This window comes from Protopterus annectens, chromosome 5.part0, assembly GCF_019279795.1.
Source record: "Protopterus annectens isolate FY-2018-M chromosome 5.part0, PAN1.0, whole genome shotgun sequence".
Taxonomy (NCBI): Eukaryota; Metazoa; Chordata; order Ceratodontiformes; family Protopteridae; genus Protopterus; species Protopterus annectens.
Genome location: NC_056735.1, coordinates 1,292,900,919 through 1,292,915,342, shown reverse-complemented (window position 1 = coordinate 1,292,915,342; position 14,424 = coordinate 1,292,900,919). Strand labels below are relative to the sequence as shown.

The window sequence follows — 14,424 nt, the reverse complement described above, 5'->3', positions numbered from 1 at the left end:
ATATATATTTATATGTATATACATATATATATATATATATATATATATATATATGGTTCCTCTTTTTATTGTGAAATACTGAAATCTCGAATTTCAGTATTTCACGACCATAAAGGTGAAACCTTCAAATACCGAACCTTCACAGTCCCCCCTGTGCCCCCTACCCCCCTACTTATATATACTAACTCTGAGATCGCACAAACAGTAAAAGACAGTACACTCACACCCAGACATCATTCCACAGTCCCTTGCACACACACACACACACACACACACACACACACACACACACACACACACACACACACACACACACGCACACACATCACACATAGACAAACACCAACACATCCAACAATTACACACTCATACGTTCACTTTCCTACCCTAACCCACACATACAACTTACAATCTCACATACTCTCAAACTCCCACCCAAAACCCTTACAAAACACTCACTTACCTTAGATTCCACATAAATCCATATAATACGCCGAACAACATCCAAACCAAACAGCCGACATCACGTAACGTAAAGCCATAACTGTGAATCTGAAATATTCAAATTTGCAATTATGCACTTTCGACATTTTAAAAATGTGCCTATATGGTAGCAAAATACTGAAATTTGAGATTTCAGTATTTCACGATTGTAAAGGGGATCTCTCTCTCTCTCTATATATATATTTTATATATATATATATATATATATATATATATATATATACACACACACACACACACATATACACATACACACATACACACACACACACACACACACACACACACACACACACACACACACACACACACATATGGGTATGTATGTACATTAACATGCTCAGAAAAGAGGTAATTAATGTTACTTGAGATTTAGAACAAATTACTGTAAATTTGACAGTTGTCCATTGCTTAATAATGCAGTGCCCTTTCTAAAAAAGTGCTACAGCCTACATGTATCAAACCTAATTATGTTCCTTGCAGTGAGTAATGGTCTTTTTTGTGAAAAAACATTGTTTACTCAGTGCTTAACTTTGGGACCAGTGAGTGGGCCTAAAACACCAAAAATGCAGTAATATTGCAAAAAGCAAATAACTGGCTGAGCTAGTATCCTCTCAATTTCATCCCTTAAACCCTGGGTCGATCACTGAGCAGCAGTGACTTTAAAAGTAACAAAACAGGCAGCTCCATGGGGCAGAGAAATGAAGCCCTAACTACAACCCAGGTTTGATTAGTGGTTTGGGTGCTGGTGGAGCTGAACACGGAGGGAGGCAGTTAGTGGCGAATGCCAGCCCGCCCATCCTGAAGTAACAAATGTGGGCTGGTTTGCTGTGATATTGACTCCCATGGTGAAGCAGAAATACAGCAACTAACACATGGACTGGGGATGTCAGCTTAACTATGTCAAGTTTCCAAAAGGCAGTGACCTTCTGATGGGAGATGTGCAGCAGCATGTGTGATGCTGTCAAAGGAAAGGCACAGGAGACCCCTGACATAAATGTAAGTGTGCACATCCGTCAATCTGGGGGAACTTGGGTCACTACAGGAAAACCCTGAAGACTAACTGAAGGATAGTTTGCTGCATGGGTACTCACACCATGGGGGAACTAATGGATTGGTCACTGGAGGGCTGTTGTGCAGTAGATAATAAAAAAAGAAAATAATGAACAAAGCTGTTAGCTGTTGGCTTTACCACCCAAAGAATGAGAGCACTGCTGTTGTTGACAAAAGGGCTAAGACTCTCTAGGTAAATGGGCATTTGACAGAGAATTAAAAGTATACATTTTGAAAGAGAAGTAACACAGGTGTTTCTCTATGGTTACTCCAGAAGGCACCAATACCATTTTTATGTATTCCCTTCTGAATTATACTAGACACCCTCACAACTACTTTACCACTTAGACGTGGTCCACCAATAACTACTGAAAACTTTCAAGAAAGGAAATGGGAACCAGAGGTGACTGCTGTTACCCCACTACATTACAAACTTTGCAGCTTGAAGCATGCACCCTTCAATAGTATACAGGTCTTCTGCCATTTTAAAACATCAGAAGCCAACTGTTGCCATGCATGAGGTACAAACTCTCTTTCACATTATGACTTTGCACACTGTTTTTCAGTGTCTTTTAGTGTTGGTAAACCTTCCTAGTTTATTCACTACTGCTGGAATACAGCAAAGATAGGGCTAAGAGTAAATATGAGCCAATCTTCACCCATTCCCACGGAGACACGGAGTGACCCATTGTTACTCAGCAAAATCCACTAGCTCTGCCATTATGTTTCCTTATTACAAATCATGGCCATGTGGTATTGCGGTTCTTATTGTAACAGCGGCAGTACAAGAAATCATCTCCTGACCTGATCAGCTGAGCTAAGTAAGTCTCAGTGTACTGCATGCAGTACCGGGTGAAATTCTGTCTTGCATCTTTTCTCAGATCCTCTAGTTAAATGCAGTAGTAGCCCCACAGCTCTCTGCCATGAAAACATTTAACCCTCAACTCCTAGAAATGGTAGAGAAACACCTTAGGCTGCCCTTTATAAATGCTTACTTAAAAAGTAACAAATTATATACTTTCAAAAAAAGCAGTAGAAGGGAGTGGAGAAGCAAGGGCCTTCCTTATCTCTGTTTAAACATCAGACTCAGGTGGCTTTGATTCCTCTGCTGAATTCTCGGGTTTCTGTTCAGGAGCACAGCAGTTGAACAGCCGGTTCCTCAGGCTGCAGTACGCAAATCTAAAATACATAACATGACCCATTGCAACAAATGAAACAGAAATAATCACAAGAAGGCCAAATGCTTCAGGGTTGGGGGCCAGGATGACCATGATGAAATGCAGCAAATCGAGAAGATAGTTCATAGAATTCTGGACGCCATTAATAATACCTCGTTCTGATTCTATAACATTTTCCTGAAGCAGCTGTGTTACTGTTAGGTCAAAGGACCAGAGACCTAGATAAAAAAAAACACTGTTAAAATACTCTAAAATCATACAGGTAATGAGTTACAAAAACAGTATGACAATTAACAGTTTCCATCTCCCGATAACTCAACTGCTTGACCTTCAAGAAATTTTCTTAATGGATATTGTTCTTTTGGTTTTAATAAAAGGAGTGCCAGACATTTATTTTACAATAATGAAAATGTAGAAAAAGTATATTGTACAATACTTGTTGAAATGCTGAGGAGTTAGCAGACTGTAGTCTGGTAAATGTTTACCTACTAAGTAGGACCAATAATGCTACTAGTCAGGAGACTCTTTCCCTAAGCCACGGGTAACATGTAGCACACACCTGACACACTCAACAGAGTAAAGTACAATACAGGCATGCACCCACATTGACATAGCCAATAAATACCTTTCATATCACATCTTGTACAAAGTCTTTACTATCACCACACATGTAAGTGGGTTTGTACTGAGCTCTATACAGGCTAGTAAGCTGGCAAGACTCCATACAGTTGTGATGATGTTAGTCACAGAGAACAAATGACAAATGAGATGCAAACGAGCAGCGATACATAGAAACTGATAAAGTGTACAACACAGGTTGGCACATTTCTGAAATGTGCTGCTCATTCCTGTGTAGCACAGTGCAGAGAGCTGCTGTGCTCAGCACTGTATAGACCTATTCCTTGGTTAAGGTTCCTGAAACTGGGATGCTCTTCGCTGATCTCTTCTTTCAGAGAATCTCTGAAAGAAATGAAAACCACAACATTCAGTAATGTGGAGAACAACACTCCCAATGCCTTCTGTGTCTCCTTATTTATTATAACCTTGAGGCTGGATGACCTGGGGACATTAAGAGTTTTTGAAAAAATGGGATCTCGCTAAAGTGTGTCTCTGTGATACAGCCACCCATTCCTTGCACTAAACACTATGCAGTCAATTCTCAAATGATTATGCATACATACAGTGACTGCAATACTGTAGGGTTGTGCCATGCTGCCCTGTTCATCCACCCACAGTACAGCACCACTGAATCCTGTGTACCACACAGTAAAGTGGCTACCCACTACTACTTTGCACTGCAACACATTACAGCTTATCCCATCCTCTGTACTACATAGGAAAGTGGCTACCCAGTACTGCTCTGCACCCCAGCACATTACAGCTTATCCCATCCTCTGAACTACAAAGGAAAGTGGCTACCCAGTGGAACTCTGCACCGCAGCACATTACAGTTCATCCCATCCCATCCTCTGTACTACACAGGAGCATGGCTACCCAGTGGTACTATGTACCCCAACACATTATAGCATATCCGTCCTGTATACTACACCCAGTGGTACTCTGCACCCTAGGATGGTACAGGTTCATAGGTTGGTACTAGGCTATTGACCTTAGAGCCTATACAAGCCTAGCCATACGAATTCCCTGGATATTTCTTCCCACAATATTTACTTCCCTGGACCCCTGTCTAGCAGCTTATCCCATCCTGCATACTACACCCAGTGCTACTCTGCACCACAGCACATTACAGCTTATCCCACCTTGTATACTACACCCAGTGCTACTGTGCACCCCACCACATTACAGCTTATCTCACCCTATATACTACACCCAGTGCTGATCTGCACCCCAGCACATTACAGCTTATCCCGTCCTGTATACTACACGCAGTGCAACTCTGCACCCCAGCACATTACAACTTATCCCGTCCTGTACACTACACCCAATGCTAATCTGCACCCCAGAACGGTACAGCTTATCCTGTCCTGCTTACTACACCCGGTGCTACTCTGCACCCTAGCACATTACAACTTATCCCATCCTATATACTACACCCAGTGCTTACCTGCACCCCAGCACACTACAGCTTTTCCTGTCCAGTATAGAACACTCAGTGCGACTCTGCACCTCAGCACATTACAGCTTATCCCGTCCTGTATACTACACCCACCCCAGCACATTACAGCTTATCCCATCCTGTTTACTACACCTGGTGCTACTCTGCACCCCAGCACATTACAGCTTATCCCGTCCTGTATACTACACCCAGTGCTACTTTGCACCCCAGCACATTATGGCTTATCTTATCCAGTATATAACACTCAGTGCTACTCTGCACCCCAACAAATTACAGCTTATCCCGCCGTGTATACTACACCCGGTGCTACTCTGCACCCCAGCACAGTACAGCTTATCCCATCCTGTATACTACACTCAGTGCGACTCTGCACCCCAGCACATTACAGCTTATCCTGTCTTGTATACTGCACCCAGTGCTACTGTGCACCCCAGCACATTACAGCTTATTCCATCCTGTATACTACACCTGGTGCTACTCTGCACCCCAGCACATTACATATAATCCCATCCTGTATACTACACCCAGTGCTACTTTGCACCCCAGTACATTACAGCTTATCCCATCCTATATACTGCACCCAGTGCTACTATGCACCCCAGCATATTACAGCTTATCCCATCCTGTATACTACACCCAGTGCTACTGTGCACTCTAGCACATTACATCTTATCCCATCCTGTATACTACACCCAGTGCTACTCTGCACCCCAGCACATTAAAGCTTATCCCGTCCCGTATACTACACCCAGTGCTACCGTGCACCCCAGCACATTACAGTTTATCCCATCCTGCATACTACAGCCAGTGCTACTCTGCACCCCAGCACATTACAGCTTATCCCATCCTGTAGACTACACCAGGTGCTCATCTGCACCCCAGCACATTGCAGCTTAACCCATCCTGTTTACTACACCCAGTGCTACTCTGCACCCCAGCACATTACTGCTTATCCCGTCATGTATACTACACCCAGTACTACTGTGCGCCCCACCACATTACAGCTTATCCCATCCTGTATACTACACCCAGTGCTACTCTGCACCCCAGCACGTTACAGCTTATCCTGACTTGTATACTATACCCAGTGCTATTCAGTGCCCCAGCACATTACAGCTTATCCCATCCTGTATACTACACCCAGTGCTACTCTGCACCCCAGCACATTGCAGCTTAACCCATCCTGTATACTACACCCAGTGCTACTCTGCACCCCAGCACATTACTGCTTATCCCGTCCTGTATACTACACCCAGTGCTACTCTGCACCCCAGCGCATTATAGCTTATCCCGTCCTGTATACAACATCCAGTGCTACTCTGCACCCTAGCACATTACAGCTTAACCCGTCCTGTATACTACACCCAGTGCTACTCTGCAACCCAGCACATTACAGACTATCCTGTCATGTATACTACACCCAGTGCTACCGTACACCCCATCACATTACAGCTTATCTCGTCCTGTATACTACACCCAGTGCTACTCTGCACCCCAGCACATTACAGCTTATCTCATCTTGTATATGACACCCAGTGCTACTCTCAATCCCAGCACATTACAGCTTATCCCGTCCTGTATACTACACCCAGTGCGACTCTGCACTCCAGCACATTACAGCTTATCCCATCCTGTATACTACACCCAGTGCTATTCTGCATTTTCCCAAGTCACTTTAGTTAAGACATCCTTCAAAGAAAGATTTTTTGAAAGTAGCAAATTTGTTAATTAGAAAGAATTCAATCTTTATTTCTCTGAGGCATTTTCAGGAATAGGCATTTTTAAGCAGTCCACCAGGACCAAAGATAGGATTGCTTGTTTCATTTGTAATACCCCCCTGGTAAGTACTTTCAGTTAGCAGGGACAAAGTTCTTTTCCCTTACTGCTAGCATAAAAGGTGGTCTTTTGAAGTGCCAGGGGTTTTTCTGGACAATTCTGCAGACTGCAGAGAGAGTTCTTAATACTTAACTTCAGGTTAAAAGGTGGACAGTGTCTGTTATGGATGAGACAGTGTTAACGAATGATACAATGTTAATAATGATAAAAATAAGAGCTGCATGTGAGGCAACTGACAAAGAGATGAAGTTTTGCACAGTAAGGCAGTGCTGTCCAATTCTAGAAGACACTGCTGAAAACTTATGGATTTTTTTAACTGTGACTTGGATGTGCTGGATATTTTAAATGTTAACAGCTATAAATGGTAAGACATATTCAAGCAGGGTTTATTAGACCTTTTCTTACAATAGCTCTTCTGGATTCTGGTGGCTCCTTCAATCTTCAGCTAAAGTGATAACTGAGTCCCACATGCTCTGTACAGATTTGCTGTGCCAGGAAGCCCATGTATACACAAGCCACAAAGAAAGTAAACCTGTCATCCCTAAGCATGTTCAGCATTCTTTAGTGCATGCTGTCACAGGCTGTGCAGCCATGCAGTTGTATGAATAACCCTTTTGATTGAATGGAAAAATAAATGTATGTATTACTGCTACAATTATCCATAGTTATCATTAGTATTACTGTTATTACTATCTTTATTATTATTGCTGATGCCACTGAGTATTGCATACATAGTGTCTTTGTTACTGTGTCTTGATTGCATTTGTTAATTCTGACTTCATGTACTGCTGTGTATAAATCTTACTTTTTTCTCTGGCATATCATGTAAAGGTGTATAATAAAATACTGAAAATACAGGGCATGAAGCCATACTACTTAAAAATGTGCCCCTGCTTCAGCAAAAGCCATGCAATTACGGTTTGCTTTCCTAGTAAAGAGGCTTTTGGAATGTTCAAAAACAAACATGAGACTGAAACGTGGGGTCTTATATAAAAGACATTTGGTTACAGTATGCACTGAGTATCTGTTTTCAGCACAAATCTAAAGATGTCATCATATATAAAATGTCAGAGCTGAATATGTAAAACATACCTCTCAACCTCTCAGTGCAAGAAATCTGGACACAGCCAACTATAATGGGGGGACAAAGACCCAAAAATAGGGACAGAGTTTAAATATTACTCATATAAACTTAGAAAGTTGCTAGAATAACAGACTTTGTGTTTATATGTATTTTCTGAAGGCTATGAAGTCTGAAACTCAAATGTATATCATTATTTTGTGACTTCAATCCTCAACGATTTTCCCAGAAAACCACAAATGTTATGTTGAACAGACCGAAAATATGAGGAACACACCAAAAATATGAGGCAAAAATCTACACGTTCTGCAAAAATCTGGACAGTTGAGAGGTATGAATAAAACTACGAACCATTCTCCTTCTTGGACATTGAGATGTCAACAGGTCAGAAAGGAGGGAAACTAAAAGTAAGAGCTGCAGTTCCCTCCTCTTTTTTGGATGTGTTGTATCAAAGAGATAATGTACTCTAGAATCTTGTAAACAGCTAATGCAAAGGCTGGACTTTTGTCTACTTGAAATTAAGTTACTTTATGTCTTATGCACTCATAAATTCTATTTTATACAAAAATTCAACTTAGTGCATGCTAGTTGTTTTAGTTTTAGCTTGACTGTAACCTAGACCAATAGGATTTGGAAAAGGAGACAATTAAATGTTGAGCCAGCTTTTCTGACCGACAGACAAATGCATTGGTTATAATATTAAGTATTCCATTCTACCCTAATTGCTCTAACATGCTCAGGAAGGGGCAAGTTACTGTGTTGCCAACATAATGTCACAAGCTGTGCAGCTAAGCATTTAAAGAACGCTGAACATGCTTGGGGAATAGAAGTTTACTTTGTGGCTTCTTCTATTAACTGGACCATGCAGACCTACCTAATGCACCGCGGTACCTGATTAGTTAAAGCAACAGTGCTATGTACATCACTTGTCCACACTGTTTACATTAGTTTACATCACTATAATACACCATACATGCATACTTCTTATAAAGATGGGCAAACACCTTCTCACATTAACATATGAAGACTTCTGTGATTAACTGCTCCTTATCTCTGTGACCGTGTACATAAGAAGGTAAGACAATAAGAACTTCTCTTCTGTATACAGATATGAAATGCAGTTTTACAACTGATCTTTATCACTGCTGGAAATGCTTATGTTACTGGCACCAAAAGGCAATTACAGCCATTTATGCAGAACACAGAATCATTAAGCTCAAGGATAGGTACCAGGCATGCGGCCAAGGACACCACTGAGAATCACATCTTAGTCTCCCAGCTGCCCCAGAGCAGTGTCTGGTTAAGTGACGTGTTCAGAGTCAAACAGGAAAATGAGGGAAACACTCCACTGGAACAACAGGGTACAAGTCAATTGAATAAAAACAAAACCTTTTAGGGAAATATAGCAGTGCAGCCATGAGGTTCACAACAAACCACAGTATAAAACAAATTTAATGTTAGCATTTGTTCTTTACTTGATAGAACTTCTTCACAAATAGCAATTAAAAAATGCAAGCAGTTTAAATACTCTCAAGGAAATGATGTCATAAAAACAACAAATGAACTACATCACCTAATAAAATGTTTCAATTACTAAAAAAAAAAAAAAAACTTAATACTACAGAAAGCTTTTAACCAAAATTGTTTCATTAAGCCCAGGTATGACATCAACTTGCAGAAACACTTCCCACTTTAACTCCAAGTATTCTAAAAAAATATTGTATTGGTCTACAAAGTGCAGCTGATCTACCTTTTCAACTACTAAAAAACAAATTTGTGGAATCATTGCAACACACACTGTTTCTATAGAATACTGATGGTATCTTGTAAAATGTTCATCAGTTGAAGGACCACCCAGATGGACTACTGAAATACTATACATGCCTCCTGAAGTCAGCTTAGATGGTGAATATTGCCTCTGTTGACCTAGTACCTTCTGCTGCATCTGATGAAAAATATTCACAGACTCAGCCACCCTCCTATCTCATATCCTGTGTAGTCAAGTCCCTTTGTGTTTTTTTTATATAATATGTATTCTGCTGGCTGAGACAGTGGCCACAACCATGCATTTAAAAGTAGTTGATGCCTTTTGTTGTGGTAATGTCAGAAAGTATCACTTGGGGGGGGCTGGGTGGATGCATTGCAAGTTAGAAGTCTGACACTAGGTAAGACGGGTGGGTAGTATGCTCTGGTGATCCCATAGATATACAGCCGGAGGTTACTTAGACAGATCCTAAAGGCAAAAATCAGTAATAATGACAACAGCAAAATAGATGCTGAGTACAATGACGCTGGGTAAGCCAAACATGGCTGCACAAATGGGTAAAATGACATGGGGAGAACCAGCACTGGATACTCAAATGTTTTTAGTGGGAAATGTTGGCAGAATAGACAGCAGTCTGAAAGTAGCAACAGCTTTGGCCATTGTGAACAATCTCAGTACTGACATCAGCTGTATGGAAATTAGGGTTCAATGACAGAGGAGAATACATAATTACTATGACTGAAAGGTCTTCAAAGTCCCTGCAGCAACAGAAGAATGGAAACGGGTATAAACTCTCAAAGTTATTTCCATTTTTAGTCTTTTAATGGCCATAGTCAGTTGATAAGAGCAACACTACAGAATAAATGATGTATCTAACTAGAGAAGAAAAGACAGTGGAGTGACTTTCCGTGGTAGAGAGCTCCTCATTTGCAGATTCTACAACAAAAAGGGTAAGTAAGTTAATTTAAGTATCCCACCATTTTCAGAAGTGTTTTTTGGCATAGTAACAGATGATGCTAAAAGCTTTCTAAATTTGAAAAATCATCACTATTACTTTTGTTGCTTAGTTTGTGCATGTGAGGAAGTTTTGTGTCCCCATTTTACACTATGGTTTCAGAATAAAACCCATCTTTAACGAGAATGCTATGAAGAGTCAAAACATCTCCATGTGGCAGCTATAGCAATGAACTTGACTTTTATGTGATTCAGATACTGTCAATGTTTTGCCCATCAAGGATGCCTGTATGGCTTTCTACAATGTAACTCAATTACACCATTAAAATTTAGATGAGCAAAGCACCAGAAAGTATTGCACTCTAGTCTTAAGCAGCAAAAAACATTTGAGGTGACTGCTAGCAGTAATAATCTGTCTGCCGCAGGCACACTTAGTCACTGCTGAAGTTGCAGTGAAGCAAAAAGGCAGGGCCTGGACCCAAATGTTATAATTTGCAAACATTACTCAATGTGTCACAAATCACCTAAGGAAGTTGTGATCAAGAGGAAAACATGCAGTGGTTACTGCAAGCTGAAGAAGAATACCCAAAAAGAAAACAGCAACAAAAAGTGGAATGTAACCTGCGGCCATGTCTTTTTGCTTGAGAGCTTTATGCAGTACAAAAGAACTGGACAGCAGTAGCAGGAAGCACTGCACTGTGGGATGAGGGAAGACTTATCAGTCTATGGAAGTTCTAGCTGATAACCAGAACAGATGCCTGGGTATTGGGCCTACTACCATAGATGGACAAGTAATAGTTTTCCCTGCTCTACATCTCCCTTAGCCAATGAGCAGTTTAAAGAACAAGGAGCCAGTAATCAGGGTTTCAAAGCACATTGGAAAAGAGGTTCCAAAAGGGAAGGAAAAGCTTCCAAAAATCAAAGATAAAACTGATTCAAGGAGTGGTGAATAATCTTGAGTCACTCCTTGAATCAGTTTTATTCTCTCTTCACTTCTTAAGCACTTCAGCTGTGGAAGGGCAAAACAGTCACTTTATCTAAGGGAGAATTTCAAATCTCTGATTTAATATCCTCAAGAAGACTTTGAGAGTGGAAGCAAGCCAGTCTTCTCAAAACTGATCCAGAAGCACTGGAAGACATGCCAGCAGCATCATAAGCAAAATCATTTTTTGATCTCCTACATCATCAACATGGCACTGCTACTCCTGTGCCCCACATCTATGTTGGGTCTACAGGCAACTCTGTAGCCCCTGGACTTACTTTACTTATTGCTGGGGCCACTGTGAAACCAAAAGTGCATCCTGGGGGTCACAGATGTCTACACTCCATTTTTTGTTTCATTTATACCCTACTTCACTATTTTGCCTCCTCTGTTTATGCAGTTGCATGGAAAAGCTCAAGGGACAGGTGTATCTCCCCACCTTTGCAACAGCTCAGCCATGCCTACCACCCTATGCCTCCTGAGCTACACCCCCAACCCCTTACATAAAATCACCAGCCTCCACCACGGATCACATATGAGAATGCTTATGTAACTGCTCACTCATCTCTGGGTTTGGCCCATCCATCCTTCTCCTGTCACACAGTCACCTGAGTTGTTAAGTGAACTTATGGGCTATAGTCAGGGCTTTGCCCCTCTATGCATTTAATTAATTCTTTATCACAGAAGAAGGAAGCTTAACCCTCAAATTCTACATACTTGCAAAAGACACAATAAAAATATTTAACATTTGTGCTTGGCAGTTCAAAATCAGGAAAATTAAGGTACTCAATGAATGCATTTTCTTCTCCAGTGTATCCATTGTTTTCCCATCTTTGTTTGAGGGAATAGGGTTAGTGACAGTAACCTGTTCAGCAGCAGCAGATTTTGAAAGAGAAATCACTGCTGGATCTGCTTTAGGATTGCAAAACAAGTACTTGGGTGTCTGGGGAACCTTGTATAGCCTGACAGACCTATTAAGAGCAGGAGGTTGACCATCAGGAAGACTGGATGCAGTCAGAAAAACATTCTCTAAAGTAGGCAATAAAGGAGGGAAAGGTGCAGCTTCAGGCATTAGTAGCTATAAAAAATCATAATACATTTTCTGTGGCAGAGGAATCTCATTTGGTCGCACTGAAGCACCTCCTTCACGTTAGATAAAATGTCTGTGAAAGAGATTTCTTCAGTAGGGACTCTGAAGCCCTACTATCCTCAAAATCAGAATGTTCAGATTGAGAAGAAACACCTGAAGTACACCCCTCCCCCCAGTACCAACTGCTTTTCTGACTGAAAATTTCACTCAGAATGAGAAGGAACTCTTTTCCCCTTCTTTCCAGAGGCTTGAGAAGGCAAGGAAAATGCAGCAATCAGTTCCTTGACAAATCCCAAAGGAATCCCCACAAGGAACTAGGGTCTATATTAGAAGACTGAATGTTTAGGTGATCAAACACCTAAACATCGATCTTCTAATATCGAACCGCACAATGTCGAACATCCCAGGGAAACACATCCCTCGGCCACAACACAAAAAAGTATTACTGTGCAGCCCACACACCACCTAACTAAATATACCAACTCTGAGATCGCTCAACAGTAGGGAAATAGCAAACTCCAGCGAACGGCCAAGGGAAATCTTTCCCTGCGTTAAATCGTCTGTTCGCCGTTTTTTTTTGCTTTCGATATTAGAAGATCGATGTTTAGGTGTTCGATCACCTAAACATTAGGTCTTCTAATATAAATACGGCTACCGGCTAACTATTAACCACAAAAGATCTTTGAAACGCAGATAACAAAGGAATAAAGTCAGTTTTATCTCCTAAAAGAATTTTTAAAGCTCAGAGTGACAACCACCAAATACCAAAGTCCAAGTCCCTCCAAACATGTCAACAAAAAAATTACTCTTTTTCTCATAAAAAATTAAATTTTAGGAGGGAATCGTCACTGAAACTGAGAAACATATGTCAGCCAACAATGGTATCAGACATTCAGATAGCCGAGATTTGAAAAGTCTGAGATGCCTTCTGAGTAAAAATTAGCTTTTGACGTAAAACATTTTAATGTCAAGTGTAAATACACAGTTCCCAGCACCTCACAACTCTGTTATGCACAAGCAATGCACTTTTCCTCAGAAAATTTTCAAATACACCAGGAAATCCTCACTAGGACCCAAGACCAACTGTTAGCTGAAAAATATGCCTAGCATGCAGCTAAATCAGCCTTATTGAGTCAGTGAATGTGAATTAAATTTTAAGTTTTAAGGAAAAGGATTTAAATGACAACCCTCGCATCTAAAAGAATAAGCCTGGAACAATGAAAGTTGAGATAAAAGTTGGTAATTACCTGAGAAAATACAAATACTTGCAGGGGATTACCTTCAGGGAACCATAAGTCAATGAATGTGTTTCTGAGGTACACTTCAGTGACAAACAATAAAACGTCTCAGTAGGAGTACACAATTTTTTTGACTAAAATAAAACTAATTCCTTTGGAAATATTAATAATTAAAAAATAATAATGTGGAAGTTAATGCCCAAAGGGGAACTTATGTGTCCAGCATGTTCGATCTGACAAAATCTGCGGAGAAGTGCTCTCTTCAGAAGCAAGAAAGTTCTGAAGTTTTAGCACCCTAGTCACTGAGTTTATCTTTCTTCCCATATGCAGGGCAGTGGCTTGGTTGGAAGGTACTCTAAAATCTTTGGAAGCTGCTTTGTGGGTTCAAAATTTGGCAGAATACGTCCCATACAGCTTAACGCAAGTGCAACAAAGATCTAAACACAAGCTCTGCCAAAAAGACAAAACTATCAAGATAGTGAAAAAGTCTACAAGCAACCTTCAGGTGTTACAGCTCAATGCTTAGAGCCTGAATAAAAAACTCCACACCCTTGAAGTCTTCACTCTGGAGAATGCACACATTTGTGCTGTGACAGAGACATGGTTTAAAGCCATAAAAAGTGCTCTGGAAATGCAAGGCTATGGTGCCTTAAACACACTGAGACC

The 14,424-nt window shown here is 40.8% G+C and overlaps 1 protein-coding gene across 1 annotated transcript in view; it reads right to left on the bottom strand.

Moving 5' to 3' along the window:
- Positions 1 to 763: 763 nt before the first annotated feature.
- Positions 764 to 14,424, bottom strand: part of SLC40A1 (solute carrier family 40 member 1) — a 144,920-nt gene continuing 131,259 nt past the window's right edge. Inside the window, exon 8 of the mRNA XM_044071105.1 lies at positions 764 to 2,953. Coding sequence (XP_043927040.1) covers positions 2,631 to 2,953 — 323 coding nt within the window. The 3' untranslated portion in view covers positions 764 to 2,630. The remainder of the gene's footprint in view (positions 2,954 to 14,424) is intronic.